This window comes from Centroberyx gerrardi, chromosome 12, assembly GCF_048128805.1.
Source record: "Centroberyx gerrardi isolate f3 chromosome 12, fCenGer3.hap1.cur.20231027, whole genome shotgun sequence".
Taxonomy (NCBI): Eukaryota; Metazoa; Chordata; class Actinopteri; order Beryciformes; family Berycidae; genus Centroberyx; species Centroberyx gerrardi.
In genome coordinates, this window is record NC_136008.1 from 7,837,892 (window position 1) to 7,858,370 (window position 20,479).

General features: G+C 42.3%; 1 protein-coding gene across 1 annotated transcript; it reads right to left on the minus strand.

The window, feature by feature from the left end:
• Window positions 1-1,588: 1,588 nt before the first annotated feature.
• Window positions 1,589-19,459, minus strand: scn1ba (sodium channel, voltage-gated, type I, beta a). Its single transcript, XM_071907166.1, has 5 exons — window positions 19,405-19,459; window positions 9,382-9,548; window positions 4,942-5,182; window positions 2,190-2,331; window positions 1,589-1,655 (listed from the first exon to the last, which is right to left on the minus strand). The coding sequence occupies exons 1-5, from the start codon at window positions 19,457-19,459 to the stop codon at window positions 1,589-1,591; spliced, it is 672 nt and encodes a 223-aa protein (XP_071763267.1).
• Between the last annotated feature and the right edge of the window lie 1,020 nt (window positions 19,460-20,479).

Here is a 20,479-nt window from a genome sequence, read left to right on the forward strand (position 1 = left end):
AAATGGACAGGTTCGGATGTATTGGCCAGCTAGGGTTAGACCGGTTTACTGGTTTGCCGATATATCGGGCCGATATTGACCTTTTATTAAATATTGGATATAGGCCATTGGTCATGTGGTTCACTGCTGATATGATGGAGGTTCCTGCATGACCACAGCGAGAGGAAAACAGCCTGTAAAATCTGCATCTACATTTTTATTTACATTTTTTATTTAATTACACTTCGCACATTTTATTCGTTTAAATTTTCAATGGTTTTTGTAAATTAATTCTTCATTTTAAGTTACTTGTGTGTGAAATAGAAAACGTGGGAAACCGTATAATGCACAAAAACAATATAAACAGTTTATTTGCTATAAATAGTGCTGAAAAATACAAGCACTTCAAAGCAAAAAAATTAACACAATAAGTAGCAAATGAACTATTTGTTTTTGTGCATTATACCGTTTCTCACTTTTTCTATTTCATGTTTCTCTGACCCACTGGGAACCAATTTTTCCATTGCCTTTTTGTGTGGATTCCTGGATGCAGTGAAGTTACTTATGTATCCCAGAGTTTCCCATACCATCGGATAGGTGCGGTGGATCATCTTGCTTTAAAGAGCTGTTTCATTAGTTTTAGTGTCCCCTGATGAGTCTTTTTCACCCTGACAAGAATACAGTTCTGGGGGAAACATTGAATACTTGTCATTTCTTTGGCATAAAAGCTGAATATCGGCACAAAATATCAACTATTGTCAGCTTCAGTACAAAAATACCAGTATTGGCTTTCAGAATCGGTCGAACCCTGTCGCCAACTCAGTGTGTGTGTGTGTGTGATGAAACATGAGAAAACTCCAAACAGATTCAAAACTGTTGAAAACATGACAGTGACAGAACATCAGAAGCATGTTGTCAGTAGTTTCGATGGGCTGCTAAGCATGCAAATAGTGAATATACAATGTATATATTGTACTCTATAAGTGTTCATAATGAAGATTATCTTTGCATAATTACACACCTATATACATATACATCTCTCTCTCTCTCTCACTCTCTCTCTGTCTCTCTGTCTCTCTCTCTCTCTCTCTCACTCTCTCTCTGTCTCTGTCTCTCTCTCTCTCTCTCTCTCTCTCTCTCTCTCTCTCTCTCGTTGAACCACAACCTGATGCGCCCCTTCTGTACTTCAGAATGGAAAACAGTTAAGTCCTTTCCATCCTTTTGCAGAAAGTCTTTATAAAACCTTTGAGAAGAAGTTCCTCTTCTTCGCTGTCGTAGTTTTCCAGCATTGGGAGAGGATGGTGGGAGGAGGAAGAAGATGTGTGACTCCTCTCAAGGGAGCCTCTTAGAGTCCTTCCTTGTTCTGAAAGAAAATACAAAAAATAGAAAACTGTGAGGGGAAAATGAACAGAAAAAAAGAAGTTGTGATAACAGTGAAAGCAATGAGAATAAAACGGGTACAAACAAATAATATAAGAGCCTGTTTGTAACAAAGGAGTAAATGTCAAGACTTTGCAACAAGACAAAGAAAGATTGAACAGAGGAAAGCACAGAAAAATAGAAACTGAATTCAGAAAAGGACCTCAGTGAGAATCCAGACCTACTAGTGCTATTCTGCCACTTGCACACCTGCACAGTTGTCTTTACTCTCCGATGCTATAGCTAAATACTCCGCCCTGAGGGAGAGAGAGGGGAAGACAGGTAGACGGGAGAAGAAAGAGAAGCAGAACGAGAAATCAGTTCAGCGAGGGGAAAAAGGGAGATTTGTGTTGTTTTGAGCGGAGCGGATTGAAACGGATTGTGTCTCCGCTCGTCCAGGAATGCTGCAGGAAGCAGGAAAATCAGGACATTTGGACGGCCCAGTGGGATCTGGAAATGAACGGGACTGGCACGGAGAAGAGGCTGGCTGGTGTGTGTGTGTGTGTGTGTGTGTGTGTGTGTGTGTGTGTGTGTGAGAGAGAGAGAGAATAATGTGGGCTTGCATATGTGTACTAATTCATGCTTGTAAGGAAGTGTGCACATCTATGTTTTTGTGTATGTGAGTGACACTTGTATATGTGCGCAGGCCTAGATACTGTGTTTCTATGTCTATGTGTGTGTGTGTGCTTTTGTGTATATGTGTCTATGATTGTGCCTGGGTGAGGGTGTGGTGTGGTGTGGTGTGGTGTGTGTGTGTGCGCGTGTGTTTGTGTGTGTTAAGTGCCACTTACGCGCTCTCTCTCAAGGCTTCCTCGCCCGCCGCTGCGATCTTCCTGTAGCAGTAAACCATCTCAACCACCAACCAGAACTGCAGCCCGATGATGGAGACGTACATCATCACCTCCGACAAGATGGATGCCATTCCCCTGGTGACTGGACAGAGACAGAGAGAGAGAGAGAGAGAGAGAGAGAGAGAGAGATAAGGTGTGTGTCTGTGTATGAGGTGGTAAAGGGGGCTGGATTTCATTTGCACGATGAAAAGGCTGAAGGCCGTCCGGGTCATAAATTTTAAGACCGATGTGAGTCATAACTCGTGACTGATTTCCTGCTTCCAGGCGCAGCGAACGCCTCCGATCGTCCACAAGGGTTCAGTGTTCTGCTGCCAACGTCCCGCTGGTTCAAGGTTGCCGCTAATGCCAGAGCTCGGCAGCGGGAAAACACCCGCAGGTCGGTCTGCCTGCTACATGATGAATATTCAGAGGCCCGAGCATCGAGCCCTGGGGGACGCCTCTGTGCTGACACACATCCGCCAGCTGTAAGAAAAAACTACTGAGCGACCCTGACTAAATGAGTTTGACATGTAAATAAATACTAAAGACACACTTTATTTGGACAGTTCAATGTTGATACTGAACTTTTTCAACATTGCGTCCTCGCTTTAGCTCTCATATAGACCGGGAACTTTTTTGGCTACGCATAACCCAGTTTTAGACCAAGCAGTAAATACATTATTACATATTTTAAACATTGCATAAACAGCTGTAAATGTCAAAAATATGCACCAGAGAAGTCCAAGTCAATCTAAGATGTCGATGTTACTAAACTTTCACTTTTAAACCCTATGTAGCCTCATTTTAGCTAGACGTCTAAAACCATTTAAACGTCAAATGTAAAATGATTATCAAGTGACTATAACGTGTCACTACAAAGCCTGCTGAGCTGCAGGTGACATTTACAACAGTGTGGAAAGTAGTCTATAGATATTCAGTGCCTGGGTTAGAGTTAATATTAGACATACGGTCAGGTTAGGGTTGAGGTTTGGGTGAAAAATGAGGTCACGGGTATTTTTAGGGTTACATAGTCTGTAGAGATGCAGCAAATAGACAAGTGACACTTTGTCGAACATCTACTTTTTGTCACCTGGTAGTTTCAGTATCAGCGTTGGACTGTACAAATAAAGCGCTGCCCTAAAGGGAATTAAAACTGTCTGTCAGGAGAGTCTCTCTCCTCCGTCGCGGTGGCTCTACATGCCGTGACGGTAAGAGCGATGAGTCACTGGAAGGGGGGAAGTGCAGAATGAATGTCGGCTGTGACAGCGGGTGTGACAAAGCCGCGAGGAAACATCCATCGACGGCCGGGCGCGTCGACACGTCACATGATGAACATCGGCGCTTTGTTGTGGACACGCCTCTTTGTGCGCCTGTCGTAACGGTGTCCTTGGTTTTGAGGTTTCCATTTAGATAACATGTTGTCTGTATGTTAGGTTGAGCTGTGGATCCTAAAGGAGCGAGCAGTGCAAATCTTTGCTTTATCACAAGTGACTGTGAATATTTTCTTTTACAGCACTTTGTAACTTTAAGTTGTTATACAAATTTGTTACTGTTATATTATGACACATAAATGACACATTTGGGCAAAACAAATATTCCTACAAACAGTTTATCTCTTGGATATTTATGGTCTGTCTTTGGGTCTGGAAGTTTTAAGAAGAAAACAAAATCTGCTGCATCATCGCAGCTCTTCAAAAACGAAAAGCAAAATTTCAGCTCCACTTGGTGAACAAGCAAGGAGGAAAATGTAATTAAACGCACAACCCATTTTGAGTTTGATGATAGCTGAAGCCCGCTGGTTTTGTAATTAAAGTTCCTTTCTTTCTGGTTCAACAAGCGTGGCTGAATTCTTCCTTTTGTTTGGTCTGGGACTTTTCACAAGACACAGCGAAGACAGTGTTTAACTAACACAGACACATAACATAATCAGTTACTGTGTATAAGAACACTGTCCTCCCCTCTTAAAGGAAAGATCCTCCCTCAGATACTGTTACACTGTTAGATATCATCAGTTTGTGATGTTAGTTAGTGATGTAGTGTTGTTATTTACTCTACTTCTACTTCTGTTGGTGATTAACTACATTTCCCAGAATGCCTCGCACCCCTTCCTCAAAACACAACATGTCTTGTGGCTGCATTGCATTCTGGTCTATTGAGGCTACTGTCAGTGGAGAAATTGGTCTCTCTGCCTCTTCTACGATGGATTTCTCCCTGTATGATTGTTGAACGTCGGTGCAAAATGGCAGCTGTAGAAATGTTGATGTGTAGATCGCTGAAAAGACTTCTGCTATCAAACTATATATATATTTTCTTTTTTTTAATAGTTTTTTAAACAAAGGATCAAACTCCATTAGTAGCTCTTTCAACTATCTCAATGTGACGTCACGTCGTCAACGTTTGGCCAGTTATCCGCGGGAATTGAAAAAAACACACCACCAAACAACAAAGTGGGCCCAGAAATGCAAAGTACATCACCAATAATTGTTTTTTAACAGTGATAAAGTGTTTTAGGGTGGATTTTTCTTTTAAGAAAACTGACAATAAGTAGGCTATATAAGGCAGAAAACATAGTATGGACGTTCTTCTCAACCGTGCTATGGGGGTTGTATCATCTACAGTATCCACAAAACTTATTTTACACTCCTTTTCAATAATTTTTTCTTTTTTTTTCTCCCCTGCCCAAACACCGAACGCCCCGCCCCTCTCTCCTTACTTCCTGGCACCACGTTGATGGTGATGTTCTTGATGGTCGTGGTGTGAAACGCAGGAGAGCTGGAGAAAGTGAGCTTGCGGGTGAAGGTGCACTTGTAGATTCCCGTGTCGTTGTAAGTCACATTCAGCATGTAGATGGAGCCGTCCTGCAGGTCTGTGGTCTTCTTGCTGCCGTTCCAGTGCAGACGGTCTTGGAAACGCCAGTCCAAGACCTCGCCCACCTCATTTTCGTAGCTGTATATCTGGGAGAGAATTATGGGATTTCTTAAATGGGAAATAGAGACTGAGTGTTAGGCGAAGGGATCTGACAGTGTACAGACCTGACAGCAATACAAGGGTTTGGGTGCATAAATGTACTGATAAAGTATTTGACCCAGTGCCTGAAATGGGCCGGTACTCTCTGATTTTTGTCCACATGAGTACCCTTACTTCTTACTGCACCGGCACTTCTGATTTTTGTCCACATGAGTACCCTTACTTCTTACTGCACCGGCACTTCTGATTTTTGTCCACATGAGTACCCTTACTTCTTACTGCACCGGCACTTCTGATTTTTGTCCATATGAGTACCCTTACGTACCGCCACCTCCTGGTACGCCTTGGTTGAATGAAGAGAGTATCTACGTATGAAAAAAGTGCGCCATAGACTTGATAGGGCTTCATTTAAGCAGACAGCATCCTACAGACTGAAGGCAGCGCTCCGCTCACACACGGTGAGTCAAACTGCAGCCGAAAACAAAGCTGCATAGAGCAAGTGAAGGGGTGTCACTCTGGCCCTAAATTAAATAGACGTGTTGTGCAATATTAAAACCATTCTACTGACGTTTTGCCCCGTAAAGGCAGATTGTAAAGAATATAATGGCTTACATTCTGATGCAGGACTTTGTGGGCAAAACGACAATTGTGTAGAAAAAATAAATACATTTATATTGTGAGCAGAGCGATGCCTCTTCACTTGACCTGATGGAGCAGAGCAGTCAGTGGAGCACAGGGCCGTTAAAGTGTCAATCATGAAGGAATTCATGGTAATCAAACGCCAATATGTCCAATCAACACTACTGGTCAGGTGCCAATAGAGAGAGAAAAGAAAATAGAGGATGTGCAAGCACAAATGAAAGCTATGTTATTGCGCCAAGGAGGAATAAATGTACGTATTAAGTTACATAATGCTAGTTTTCTTATATCATGACTGTCAACAACAAAAAGTCAATATTGCTTTGTTGCCACTGCCTCCAAAAAGCACAGACAGCTCTGTCCGTCAGTTATATAAAGACAATATTGGCCTCTGTCTATTTGCATCAGTCTTCTGTATGCTTGTAAGTATGTAATCTTTCTCTGATGTAATCTTTCTCTGATATTATTTCAGCACTAACCCAGCACATTTTTCTGTGTTGATTTTTTTTAAATGGCAAGGTAGGTGAGGACTAGTTGTTTTGCAGCTAAACTGACTGCAGTCTTGTTTCATTTTCAGTTGGTTTTATTGTAGCATATATGCAATATTATATTTGTATGTAATGAAATGCATACAAAAATACATTTGAAGTGGGATATATTACCAAGATATGCATATAAATATAAATATGTCCAAGACACATGTGATGCTCATGTCATGCAACTGCTGAATTAGGGTACTGGCACCGTTTTTGGTCCAATTCAGGCACTGATTTGACCTATTCTGTACATACTGTAATAAACAATACAATTACTTTGAAAACGCAACCCAAGATATAGGTGAAACACTGCAATTATTTTATATACAATAATCTAAACGGTTCATAATACCATATAGCCGCAATGTCAAAAATGAGGTTAAAGTAGGCTAATCCAGATTTTCCTCTGTGATTAAAATTTAATTTGGTTTCAGTGATTAAATTTAAAGTTTTTCCGTTTTCAAAAATCCATCCTTTCCTACGAGCATTTCAGTCAGACTGTTCTGCCCATGAACACTTGGTCTTCAAATTCATTCAGTAAATATCCTTTAACTAAACCACATTTATTTGCAAAACATCATGAAGAACATTATTATCACCCTAAACCATAATATTTTTGAAAAACAAAATTATGAAAACTGAATAATATGGGACCTTTAAAACTGAAACAACGTATGTCTATCTGTTTCTCTCTCTGTCTTCTAATAGAGCAGAACTGCCATGAAAAGGAACCAAACACATCAAACACAATCATTTGGTCCAAACTATCACTTATTGTTACCTACCACTAAGAAAAACCAAACCCCTTAATTTTATCCCTGAAATGTCCCTAATTTCTCATTACATAAACATTAATTATCCATTAAAAATAACATAGCTTTAAAAAAACATAAGGGTTAGTATCATGGGTTTTTAAGGGATTTATTCATGGGTTGATTCATGGAGACACTAGAAATTAAGGGATTTTTTATGCCTTTTGTTCATGGTTTACAGGGTTATTAATGAGTTATTAATGGAAAGTGCCTGTCTCCCTGAATTTTATATTATATTAGAAAGTAAGGAGTCAAAAATGAAGGGGTGTTTAAGAGGGTTTCGATGATGTCTCCTCCATTAATAACTCCCTTAACTCATTTTAAGGAGATTTTGCATGAATTAAGGGGTGAATTCATGTAAATGTAAGATTATTTTAAGGAATTACTGGTTCATAGAGTACCGAGCAAGTATTGTTTAAGAGCATGAGGGCGGATGATGTGGTGTCTAGCCTTTTCAAAGGATCTGTTGGCTGCGTGCTGATTTGGAGTGATTTCAAGAAATATATATGAAACTGTCTCTAATCATAACTGAATTTGCCTCCTTCTCCTTCTCTCAGGATAGAAATATTTCTCTTATATTAAAGAATCAACCAGCTAAATTAAATCCTAGGGATCAAACATTTCTAGCTGAGTCACCCAAACAATTGTGTTACATCTACCAGTTGTTCACTTGGTTACGTCAAGAATAGGTATTGAGGTCACATTGTAAACTGTCTGTTCACCTCTATGTTCATTCAGCGACCTTTGACCTCTTCCACATCAACATTTTGAGAATAGCGCGGGGTTACAATCCCTGTCACTGCGCTCCTGTCTTTGGGTTTCGGTTTCACAACATTCAAACGTCCAGCGTGATTTTTCTTGGAAGCCACAGTGTGAAGAACTCATTTCAGCTGCTGCATTTTGTCTTTGTCTTTTTGCATCTGAGTAATAGTCTTTGGCTTGTAGTCTTATTTATTTGTTTTTCTCTGTTTCTGTTTTTGTTTTTTTGTTTTTCTCTTGGATGGCAGCATATTTCTCAGCATATTTCACACCAGGGCGGGTAGGTGTCGGACAAACAGATTATTCAGCGTTTATTTGAATATTCAAACCTTCCAAGTACATTCAGTTTCCCCGTTACACATGAGAAATCAGACACCTGATCACCGGATTGGCCCCACCGCTGCTTCTTCCTGATGGACTCATCATTGGTTAAAGCCTGACCACTGCACTTCCTGGTGAATTACCGGATACAGAATGTATCTGGCAACCGAACACTAATGGGATTTCTCCTGCTATAAGTATATAATGGCCTCTTTGCTTTGCTAGGTGAGGACTTCTTAGGCAAGCCAGTGTGCTCCAGCTGACACAGAGGAAAAGAGCCCGTCATGAAAAATGCATGACTCCGCTCTCTCATGATAAATGCATTGCAGCCGTTTCACTCCGGGAGAAGAGGAGACGAATACCTTTCCTTTCATCAGTGTACAAAGTGGCTGCTAAACGTATGGTAAACCTGTTGTGATTGATGCGTTTGGGGTTCACACTGATTTCGTCCATCGCTGTATCTGGACTGTCAGGGACTAAATTGGCTTCATTGAATGAAATCGACATTCATTTGCTTGTAAAACTGGATTAGGTTATTGAATTTCAGGTCAATTGGCAAGACGAACTGGTGTAACAGAGCATATCAAGTCCCAAGTTGCTGTTTTTTTATGCTGATTCACTTCCAGCACTGCAAAAACTGACAAACTTGTTGTTTTATCTTGTATCCAGATTTTTTTAGTGAAATCATCTTACTGCTCTGGCAGATAATTTTTATCGGTTTCAACAAACTTTGACTGTTTTTTCAGGATAATGTAACTTGTTTCAGGATATTTACTTGGTAAGAGTGAAATAGTCTTGGAGAAAGTTTCTTGTTTCAAGATTTTGAGATTTCGAGATTGAAATTTGTTGAAACCAGCAAGATTATCTGCCAGTGCAGTGAGACAATTTGACTAAAAATATCACAAAATAAGCTTGATAGGTCTGGAAACAAGTTAAAATCACTGGACAGTTTATCATTTTTTGCAGTGAGAAAGCCTTGGTTTTACGCCACTATCAGCCTGGGTGATTTTTGCATCAGCAGCCTCTGCAGGGAAAGCATCCTAAAACAAGGCCACGCGCCTGCTGTAATGCTCGGCTCCATAGCCTTCCCTCAGGAGTCTGAACCAGCAGGCTACTCACCTTAGTGTACTCAACCTCGTGTTTAGCCTTGAACGACCAGTCGACCGAGGCCGTGGCTGGCACCTCGCCCCTCATCTTGCAGGAGATGCAGCCCAGTTTGAAGCCTTTGTCGACCTCGGCCTCGGTGTCGGAGTCCACCTCCACACAGGCTGCGTGGCACAGAGACGCTGCAGCGTGGAGAGGAAGAACAACGCACCGTTAGAAAACATACAGTGTTACTTTGTCGCTCTATTTCTATTTGCACGGTATTGGGGTTTAGTGATAAGAGCCGTGGCTGGCCATCATCCTTTTTTTCATGTACCCGTGGCTTGAGAAAAAGGTTGATAAAAGGGCAAAGCTCTGGTGTTTTCCAATATCTCAATACTTGCAGGCAAACTGTCTCAGCAGTACTTGACAAAACAATGTTAGCTACTGTAAATTTTGTATTTGCGTGCTTGTTCCCATCGCTCATGACATGCTTGTGTTTTTTTTTTTCTATCGGGCATTGCTTTTTTTCTTGCATTTTTTATTTCCACTCATGATTTCATTTTATGGTTTGTTTGTGAATTTGGTTAATCACACTAAGCTCTTTTTAATTTTTGAGGTATTCTACATTTGAGCTATTTTTGTGTTTGAGAAACCCGAGGGGAAATAAACAGATTGCAGTGAGCGATACTATTCTATATTTCCTTGCAGTCTGTCCATTGGTAATCGAGCTAAATTCATATATAGAACCGTGACTCTATATATGCCATCATCATCATGACACATCGGCCGAGAGTAACACACCTGGAACTCCAAATGTTTCTTTCTCACACTGCACCTTGCAGTTTCCACTGAGGCCTCAGCATCGCTCTCAACCAATGATCTTGTGCTATTTTCAACTTTGACCTCGGGGGAAGCTTTTGTTTTGAATCGTAAGATGGGGGGGGAGTGAGGGAGGGGACAGGAAACACATAGCACACGGCTGGTCAGACGAACAGCGACTCTGATGCTCTCTTTGTTACAGAGCTCCCTGGAATACAAATATTGCAGCACCTCTGTGAGACATTTGTAAGATTCACACAAAGAGAAATGCCGCCATACTGCAGAGGAGGGAAGGAGGGAGGACAGACAAGGAGAGAGGGGAGGAAGGAATGAAGGAGGAGAAAGAAAGAGAGTTAGCACAGGCTTCCACAATAACACAGCCATTTCTACAAAAGCATGGGGAGAGGCAGGAGGGAAGAGGCCTAATGCTGGCTGATGCACTGCAGAGAGAGAGAGAGGGGGGGGGGGGGGGGGGAGAAGAGAAAAAGGGAAAAGGGAGGAGAGAAAGTTAAGATCACAACACAACAGATCTGAGGCAAACAGCGTTCGCAAATAATTCAGTGTTTGTTTTAACCTGCTTGGAGAATGGGTGGAGTTAGTGCCATAGAACAATACAATGAGTAAGTTTAAAGGTGCATTACGGAAGATTTTTACTGCCCCATAGCACAAAAACACCATAATATATCTGTGGGTTGTTGATCAATACTAATTCGTTCTCAACCCCCCCAACAAAATAAAAACAAATGACAAAGCACTATTATAATTCCAGTATTTTGCATCATGATATATATGACCTTTTTGCTCTAATTAGCTAGCTTATTCCCCTGTATTATATAAATCTGACTTTATTATTTGTGTCGATTACAATCCACTGTAAGCTGTGCCAGCTGTCGATGTTGTTGTAATTCCTTTGTTGCCTATATGGAGGTTGATAAAAATCCTACATTACCTAATAAAAGTATTTGAAAGTGAATTTAGTATAAACTTTCTGCGATTAACAACTGAATCTAAATTGCAAAGTTATAAGAAACACTGTAATTATTTGCAAATGCTATTTTGACCCAGGTCTGCAAGACAATTCCATCACATTAGCTTCTACCATGTGGAAAGAGCAAAACGCAGAGACAGACAGAAAGCAGAGAAACGGAGGCGGAGAAAGACAGAAAGGCGAAGAGATCGACAGACACAGGAGCAAGACGGTCCATGCAGAAAAACACAGAGAATTAAAGAATTAAGGGTTTTGAGATGGCTGGTATATTGACTGCTCAGAGAAAGGGAGGAAGGACCTGGAACACAGACAGAGGAGACACATTACAATGCCGACAAAGCAACACGTTTGACAGACGGCTCATCCAACAAATAGCAGAGAGAGACATAGAGGGGATGTCTGCAGACAGGAGAGAGCACTTTGGCTGTGAGACAGAGAGGACAGCGGCCAGCAGACAGACAGACAGACAGAGAGAGAGAGAGGGAACAGTAGTGTTACAGTGCACACAGTGTGAAGCAGCAGTCCTGAGGTAGGTGATGACACAGCAAGAGAGGAGATTGTGCAAGGCGAGCAAGGATGCTGCTGACTGTCCGCAGCTGAGACAGCAAGTTGCGAAGGCGGGGAAAAGACAGAGAGAGACGAACAGGCAGGCGGACACGAAGGAAGGGCTACACATCCAAAGTGCAGACTAAACAGACCGAGGCCCACCAAACTGCCGCAGCAACGGCTCTCACTAAGTAAGGGCAGACACACACGTACACACACACATACACACAGAGCGTGCAATATCCAAATCCATTGCGTAATCTGTGGACGGCTGAGGTTCAGGGTTATGCAACGGATATTCCAGAAACTGCAGATTAGGAGATTTTTACTGACAGGGGGCTGGCTGTCTCATCAATTTACACTACTGTATTCCCCTGGGACCGCCAATGCAAAAAAGCTGACTTATAGCCTAAGCTGCACAAAAGGCTATCCACCCACTGAGGTTAGCTAGTTTAGTGGACTGCTGGGAGCTATAGGGAATACAAAAAGGATCGAGGTTTATTTGCTGAACTAACCATAAGAGAGGGAGGGACAGGAGAGGAAATTGGATAAACGACAGCAAAGGGGAAGATGAAAGGAGGACAACATCCGTTTCCATGACACACGCACACTCACACACGCATACGCACACACAACCTGGGGAAATGCCAAGTGTCCATGACATTTCCCTTGACACCAAGCAGGCAAGAAACTTTCCAGTGGAACAAGTAGACCATTGAACTGCGCTCCGCTGTGTGTCACTAACATTTCACTCCACAAAGCTGTCACATCCAGAGCTGCCAGTGCTGGTGGCTGCTGAGGTGACGGCACATTAGCTTATCGGTGTAGAACAAGCCCGAGGAATTCTTGACTCTTGAGTTACAAACAACCTTTTGTCACTCTCTGTTGTTGTTTCTATCTTTACATCTATTCTCTTCTAGAAATGTCCTCAGTGGGAAACAGCTGCACCGCTGGTCCACACATGCTCTGACAAAAAAAATAAGACAACCAAGGCCTGATTTTCAAAAAAGTAAAAAATGTCCGGCCTGGGACCTTTGTTGCGTGTCATCCCTCTCTCTCTCATATTTCCTGTCTCTCTCTATTGTGGACTGTCAAATGAATGAAAAAAAAAACCCAAACAAAACAAAAAGAATCAAGGATACAAGAACCAAATAGTTTTCTGATCTAACTTCAAACAACTCTGTGAAAACACATGGAAATTCCTACCGGCACTTCCTACCACATTTTTATTGATGATAAACACCATGCTAATGAGTTTCGGCAAAAATGCTTTCATCAGAGCATCATACACATGATACTTAGCCAAGTATTTGTGAAAAACAAAAAGCAATAGTATACATCCTAACCTCATCCAGTTGTCAACAACTGACAACTCTGTCACAAACATTATTAATACTTGGCTAAGTATCATGCATATGATGCTCTGATGAAAGTGTTTTTGATAAAATGCGTTAGCATGATGTTGGCTAGCAATAAAAATGTGGCCTACTTGAGGTCATGTGTTGTCATCTCTTCTAATAAGTTTTTGGAAGTTCTGCCATTCCCATGTTCCCAAATATTTACAAAGGAACTCTTGGCGCTCATGGAAAGAAACAACATTTTTTTTTTTATTATTTCAATCAGGTTTTTGCCAGCACCATAGCACTGAAACTGCTCTATTAGTGACAGTTTCCTCTACCTCTTTAGTTACATGTGATGTACCTCAAGGCTCAATTCTGGGTCCCATTTTATTGTCACTATACTCGATATGTCAGTCCATCCACTGGCATGGCATTGCCTTCCACTTCTACGCCGATGATGCTCAGGTATATCTGTCAGTAAAACCCAATGACTTCAGTGAGCTAAGCTGTTCAGGACTGGATGGCTCAGAGCTTTCTGCAGTTAAACAATGACAAGACTGAAGTTTTTGTTATCGGCCCTGAATGCATCTCAAGACAAATTCAGCAGTCTCTTTAAGAGATAATTTCATGGCCGTATCTAACTTTTACCTGATGAAGGTCCCATTGGGAATCGAAACGTTGTCTATGTAACTAAATAAATTTGTTGGGAGCATTCAACAAGAGTTGCGAGCCATTGCTCTTTTAGGCGTCATCTTTGAAAACGCTGCAGCAAAGACTATGAGAAGGGACCACATTATTGATTTCAAGATTTTATTGACAGCATTAAGACTCATTAAGGCCTTGCTCCCAGCTGTATCTCAGATCTCTTAATCCTTCATGAGCCCATGTGCAGCCTTAGATTTCTTGTCTGTCTTGCCTGAGGAGCTTTGACTGGCTAGACCACTGTCATCCTAAACCAATTTGTACAAAAAGGTATTATCATAATTCATCTTGCTTTCTCCTGGATTTTCTTCTTTCTTTCTTCATTCTCACCTTTGCTTTTTTTCTGTTGTGTTGTGTTTAATTGCTTGTTTTGTTGAGCACTTTGTAATTTCTTTTGTGAAAAGTGCTTTAAAAATAAAGTTAATTATTATTATTAGTCAGGCAGTCATTTTTGTCACAGTAGGTGCTGCAGGTTTCAAAAAGTGACTATCTCATTTTGGAATAAATGTCCTCATGTCCTCTCTGTTCCATCCACTTCTCTCTACACTGAGAACATTATCTGTCCGTGTCCTGATTCATAATGCTCATTTGTCCTTGTCTGCCCTTGCATGGGTTTGGTACAGACACATCCAACCACACACACACACACACACACACACACACACACACACACACACACACACACACACACACACACACACACACGCACACACTCAATTTCCCGGAGGTAAGTGCATTACGTCACTGCTGCCGAGAAAGCATCGCGGCAGGAAAAGCACTTATAAGCTTAATGTCTCCCTGTCTCTAAGCCCAATTCAGCTTTCTGTACTTCTCTTTCTTTCTTTCTTTCTTTCTTTCTTTCTTTCTTTCTTTCTTCTCAACCTGTTTTCTTGATTGATTAGTAAAGCTAATGCTTCTTTCACTGTAGCTTCTCCTGTGTCTCCTTTGATCAATGCAGTATTATTTCATGCATACAACACCCATAACAAATTCCTACAAATCAGTGGCTTTATGCAGTAGCATGTGTGTCATATCGCTGCTTCTGAAAACTTCAGAACTCCAGTTTTGATGATTTTTAATGTCTTCAAAGTCTTTCGAAGTTTCAGTGTCGAGCTATACTCCTCTTTGCATAATTCAGTGCGCTCTCTCTCTCCCACCAGCTACAGGGCATCCTGGGATTACTGACCTCTGTCTCACAGCTGGAAGAACAAGGGCTCAGGTGTGTGTGTGTGTGTGTATGTGTGTGTACATGTGAGTATGTGAGTGCATGTGTGAAGTGAGTACGGCATGCAATTAGATCACGGCACCAAATTGACACAATATCTCGATATGCTCCAGATTAGCGGATTAGAATAGATCCTATATTTGAGGCGTTACATGAAATCTGACAATAAAACTGACTCAATTAGAATCAAAATTAAACGTCATTCAGAATTAGACTCGTGCACCATTGAGGCACATGCTACAGAGTCGCACAATCGCCGCAGATGGGGCACGAGTGAAAGACGGCTGTAGTTTCTCCTATTCACATTCACGATCTCCTTCAGATAGCAGGCCGCTCAAACAGAGAGCATCGGTCAAGAGCGCCGGCTGCTTGTAAGAGCCAATGTAATAGATCCGACCATTCAACCATTTCTACTTTAGTAGAAGAGGCACCCACACAGCCTTTATGAAGGGTGATGACATAACCTTTTTACTGAAGTCATTTACTCAAGCAGCAGCAACGCGACTTCAGTTGTCATACAGACGGCTTGAAAAGTACAGTTTCAGTAAAATGAGCCGACTTTGATGAAAAGGTCATAAGAGAAGGATTTTACCGAGATGAAAATTAATTTCTCTTTACATGATCACTTCAGTGTTTTCTACGCAGCGTTGTCTTCCTAGTTTAAGCTGTTTGGAACAAGTTACAGCCTGAATGACAACTTAGAGTAAGAGCGGCTGTCTAGAAAATGACTCAAGCAAAAGTACAGACTTCAAAATACTCGTAAAGGTCTTAATAAATGGCATTAAAATCAAATGGCATCAGTTGAATCTATTCTTTGCTATGGTATCCTAATATGATTTGGTAATCTGTCAGTAAAATGAAAATCTCAAATTGTGAACCTCATCAGCAGAGCGGGAAAAATAATGGGTGTTCGGCCCCCATCTTCTCTGCAGGGCTTGTTTGAGGACACAGTGGTTAGACGGGCTCAAAAAATTGTGGCTGACCCTAATCACGTTCTTCATAAAGACTACGAGTTGATGCCATCGGGTAGAAGGTACAGATTACCAAACTGTAGATTTAACAGATATAAAAGTTACTGAACAACAGGCCTAAATAACAGGAGTTGACTCTTGGTCACAATGGTAGGCTAATTGTATTGTTGAACTGTGCAATATGTACCATTGTGACTTTCTTTCTGGTCTGGTGTTGGGAATTGTATAAAATGTGGCAGGCCCTACTTGTTATAAGGGTTAGGATGCAGTTTAATGTGGTGTATGTGTTACATGTGTCTATGTGTGAGTCTAATATGTCACTTGTCAATGTAGAGTGCAATGGAATGTAACGATGGCAGCTTTCCATGACAAATTTCTCTACGGAGACCAATAAATTAAATCTGGAATCTTGAATAATAGTCCTGGTTTCCCAAAAGACAGGCTTCTGTGTAATGTCATTTCCAATATGTGTGGATGTGGTGTCTTGGCTGGAGTGACGGAGTGGATTTCACTCAAACTGCTCGGGGCTGAGAGGCTGGCTTGCCACTTCTTGTATCCCGTTCACACTGACCGCCTTTGTCTATCACTCCGTGCTCAAGCCATTTGCCGGCTAAATGGCTCTGCGCTGCGGCCGTACAAGCAAAGCATCTCTCCGCTGCTGCTTTCTCCATGCCATCAGCTGTATTAAGTTTTATGGGTCTCTGCGCTGTTGGCCTGTTGTCAGAAGGCAAGGACGCGTGACTCGGCCGATTGATTGGGACAGTTTACGTTATGTCACATTTAGGCAGAAAAACAAGACAGGAGCACTTAGGCCGCCTTGTACACTGCTCCGATTTAGTGGGAGCTTAGTGGGATGGAGCGTGGGTGGAGCCTGAATTATTATGACAGGCAGGGGGATTGAAGCCCATGTGCACTAAGTAAGCATTTACCTAAATATATAGTTTATGTGAAATTCTGATTTCCTGATGTCATTGGTTGAAATCTATATTCAGTCAATGCCACGCTACTTTTCCTAATGATGTGCAATGTTTTCTATTGAGTAACACAGAAATGTTCGATTTTTCAAATGAAAAATAGCGTGTTGTGCTACTTTTATCTGTTCTCTTGCTCAATCTGTTCCTTTCCTCTTCTTTTTGCAGGATTCCATCCAATTTCCTCGGCTTTGTCTGGTCTTATATCCTCTCTCCGACCGGCTCCAGATGTGCTCAGTCACTGCAGTCCTCAACTAACCCACCGACCGACCGACCAGACGACCGGACCGACGTCTATTTCTGTCCGCTGGGTTGTATAACCTGCTTACTTCTTGTCTAGTCTCTCTTCTCCCTCCACTATCCCGTCTCCCAAGTCAAATTTCTGTTCCTCTGCCATTATCAACCTCACTCCTTTAAATGTCATAGCACAGCAGCTCATCTAGGATATAACAACAACAACAACAATAATAATAATAAAAAGGCTGTGCTGATGCCATGGATAGTACATGCATAGTTGTTTTTGGTGTAGTTTTTCCCTCGCTATGTATTTGTAAACTGTTTTGATTTATGGTCATACTTTTTCATATAAAGTGTCTATCTTCAAGCAGTAGAAAATAAAATGTATTATTATTATTATTATGGATGTGTATATGCATGTGTGTGTATATGTGGTGTTGGTAGTATTGCCCTGCCAAATAAATCTTAAATAAATAAATTGTTGGCGGTGTCAGAGTGGGAGACACGGGGCGGTTGGCTGACTCTGTAAATCTCTCATTTAATGCATTGCTTCCTTTTTGCGCTCCCTTTCAGCCCCCCAGCACATCACCGAATTTGAGATTATTTCTGACGACAGCGTGCCACCTAAGAAAACCGACTAGTATGTGCTAGGGTATTTTCTTAGAGAGGCATATCAAGTCTGGGTCAAATCGTATTTTGGAAATACTTCATAGCGTTTGTTTGAACCTCCTTGGAGTGCTAGACTGGGTGGGGCACAAAGGGTGCCAGAAAGGTTAGACAGGTGCAAAGCATTTAAAGGAGAATACAGGTGTTAAGAGTTACAGCCCATTTACTTCTGCCTACATATAGTTTACATTTCCCCAGTCATTTTGCAATGCTGTACGTAAGTTGATGTGACAATAAAGTTTGCAAGGTGACATGTTTTGGATGGATTCATGTTTACTGTGATGGATTATCTAGCTCAGGCAATTTGAAAGTCTGTGGAAGCTGTTTTTCATCCTAGAGGGAGGAAAACGAGCGCTGATATCTCCAACTACACCGACTGTGTGCAGAAACAAACTGGACTAATATAAACGACAGGGGCAACCTAGAAGACTGGCACAAACTTAAAAAAACACTGGAATTAGTAAATATCGTACTCTCTTCTGTGATGGACAACTTGCCCGGCGACATCTAAATTATCCTTAATCCCACTCATATCTGATAGTCCAAACTAATAAAAATAAACCCTAAGAATTACTGTTAACCCAAGTCAACATATATAATGAACCTGAACAAATATACTGAATAGGTTTCACATAGAGGGCCGACTTCACTGATGCACATCCGAGATGGATTTAATTACACCACACATGTATAGATGAATGATAAGCACAGCAGGGAATAGGTGTCATGTTACCAACCAGGACATTAGCATTTCAGAGCCAGAACTCATTACTGCGGGATGTTGTTCTCATGCTGAACCTTAATGCACCGACTAACTGAGAACATCTAATAGGATGTATAATGGGTTCAGTGTGTAAAGTGGCTTCTGTAAGAAATGTGTGGGTTATAGGGACGTGCCCTACTACAGACACTCCATTCAGCTGAGCAACATTACGGGAAGACTGGGAAGTCAGTCACACACAACACACACACACACACACACACACACACACACACACACACACACACACACACAACAGGGGAACACCATGCCCTGATGTGACAGAGTAATCTACACTGTTCTAGACCCTTCCATATCATGATAGCTGCTGTCTATGTGTGTGTGTGTGTGTGTGTGTGTGTGTGTGTGTGTGTGTGCATGCGTGCATGTGTGTGTCCTCCATTTGAACGCCGCCACATGGCCTCATCTCATTACCCTGCTCTGAAAAAACCTGAACAGCTGGTTAAGGCTTTTAGTGAGCAATCCAGCACAATGGTGGAAACACAAATACTCACACATCTGTATCTGGACACACACACACACACACACACAGAAGGACAGCGCACATAAACACATCCATATGAGCGCCAAGTTGAATGTATTTGCACATGCATACACACACACACACACACACACGCACACCTACACACACCATACCAACCCTCTCCTCTCCAAAACAGTGCTGACAAACAGAACAGACAGCAGTGGAGGGCAACGTCAGATGACAGCAAACACCTCAACTGTAACACAATGAAGGGGATTGGATGCTTCATGCATGCCAAGGCGTTGCCATCGTGGCATCGCCACGGCAACGAACCACTGCCCACTCACCTTGAAGCGCCAGCAGGCCCAGAGGGAGCAGCAGCAGCGTCCGTACCGCAGACATCCTGGCTGAGGAAAGACTGGTGGCTCTCAACGATGCCAGCACACACACACACACACACACGCTCTGTCTCTCTCACACACACACACACACACACTCACACCTCAGACTGGGAGACACACAGACACACAAGACAGATCTGCAAGGTCTCGGGCCACTATTCCAGGTGCGACGACAGCTTGGCTCTTCACTTTGGGGAATGATGGAAACCTCCAAATACCAAGCGGCTTCCCTCAAAAAATAAAGAAAAGTCTGAGCGGGGAGACGAGCTCCTTTCCTCTCCTCAAGTGCTTGCGTTTGGTTTCTTCCCCGGGCTCGGGGTGTGGTCGGCCCGAGCGTCTCCTCCTCCTCCTCCTCCTTAGTTCTCAGCTGATACTTGGGGCTGAGGGGATCCTCTCCAGCACCCGAGAGATGTGACAACAGGCGCCCCCTCTCACCCTCTCGCCCTTCCCTCTCCACCTCCCCAGATCTAAATCACACTCTTTAGCTTGAGACTCTACCCAGCCTCTGTGTGTGTGTGTGTGTGTGTGTGTGTGTGTGTGTGAGCGTTTAGGGTTACCAGAGGAATCACTCCGGGCTTCGGGTTTCAGCCTTTCGTTGCTCCTAAAGGGCCTTTGTTCAACTATTTATAATCTGCCACCCAAGAAGGCGGAGGAGGAGTGGCGCACCCTTACGTTGCTTTACACTGAGACTGTGTGCACCAAATAATGCCAGTGAGAAGTAGATCGAGTTGCATCTGGTCATTAGACGGCACGATCAGTGACAATAAAAGCTACCGGAGGACTTCTGCTTATCTTAGGCTGACTGGATAGAAGACGATGTTAAGGTGTCAGATGGAAGTTGTGTTTGTAATGGAAGACGTGCGTGAGAGTTTTGCGACGAGCTGGAGCGATGTGCAGTAAACATCACATGCCTTGACACACAACATGCAGCAACACTTCTTGTCATTCCCTTAAAACAAGTATGAGTGCAGACATGACCTGAGCAGGAGGACAATGTTAGATAGACACCACAGTGTGAGTG

Bases quoted from the DNA above. Each gene is read 5' to 3' on its own strand.
- scn1ba (XM_071907166.1), bottom strand. From the start codon at position 19,459: ATGTCTGCGGTACGGACGCTGCTGCTGCTCCCTCTGGGCCTGCTGGCG. The intron at 2,332-4,941 runs GTAAGGAGAGAG...GTCTCTGTCCAG, and splicing joins CATCAACGTGGTGCCAGGAA to TCACCAGGGGAATGGCATCC. The intron at 1,656-2,189 runs GTAAGTGGCACT...TCTCTCCCTCAG, and splicing joins GAAGCCTTGAGAGAGAGCGC to GGCGGAGTATTTAGCTATAG.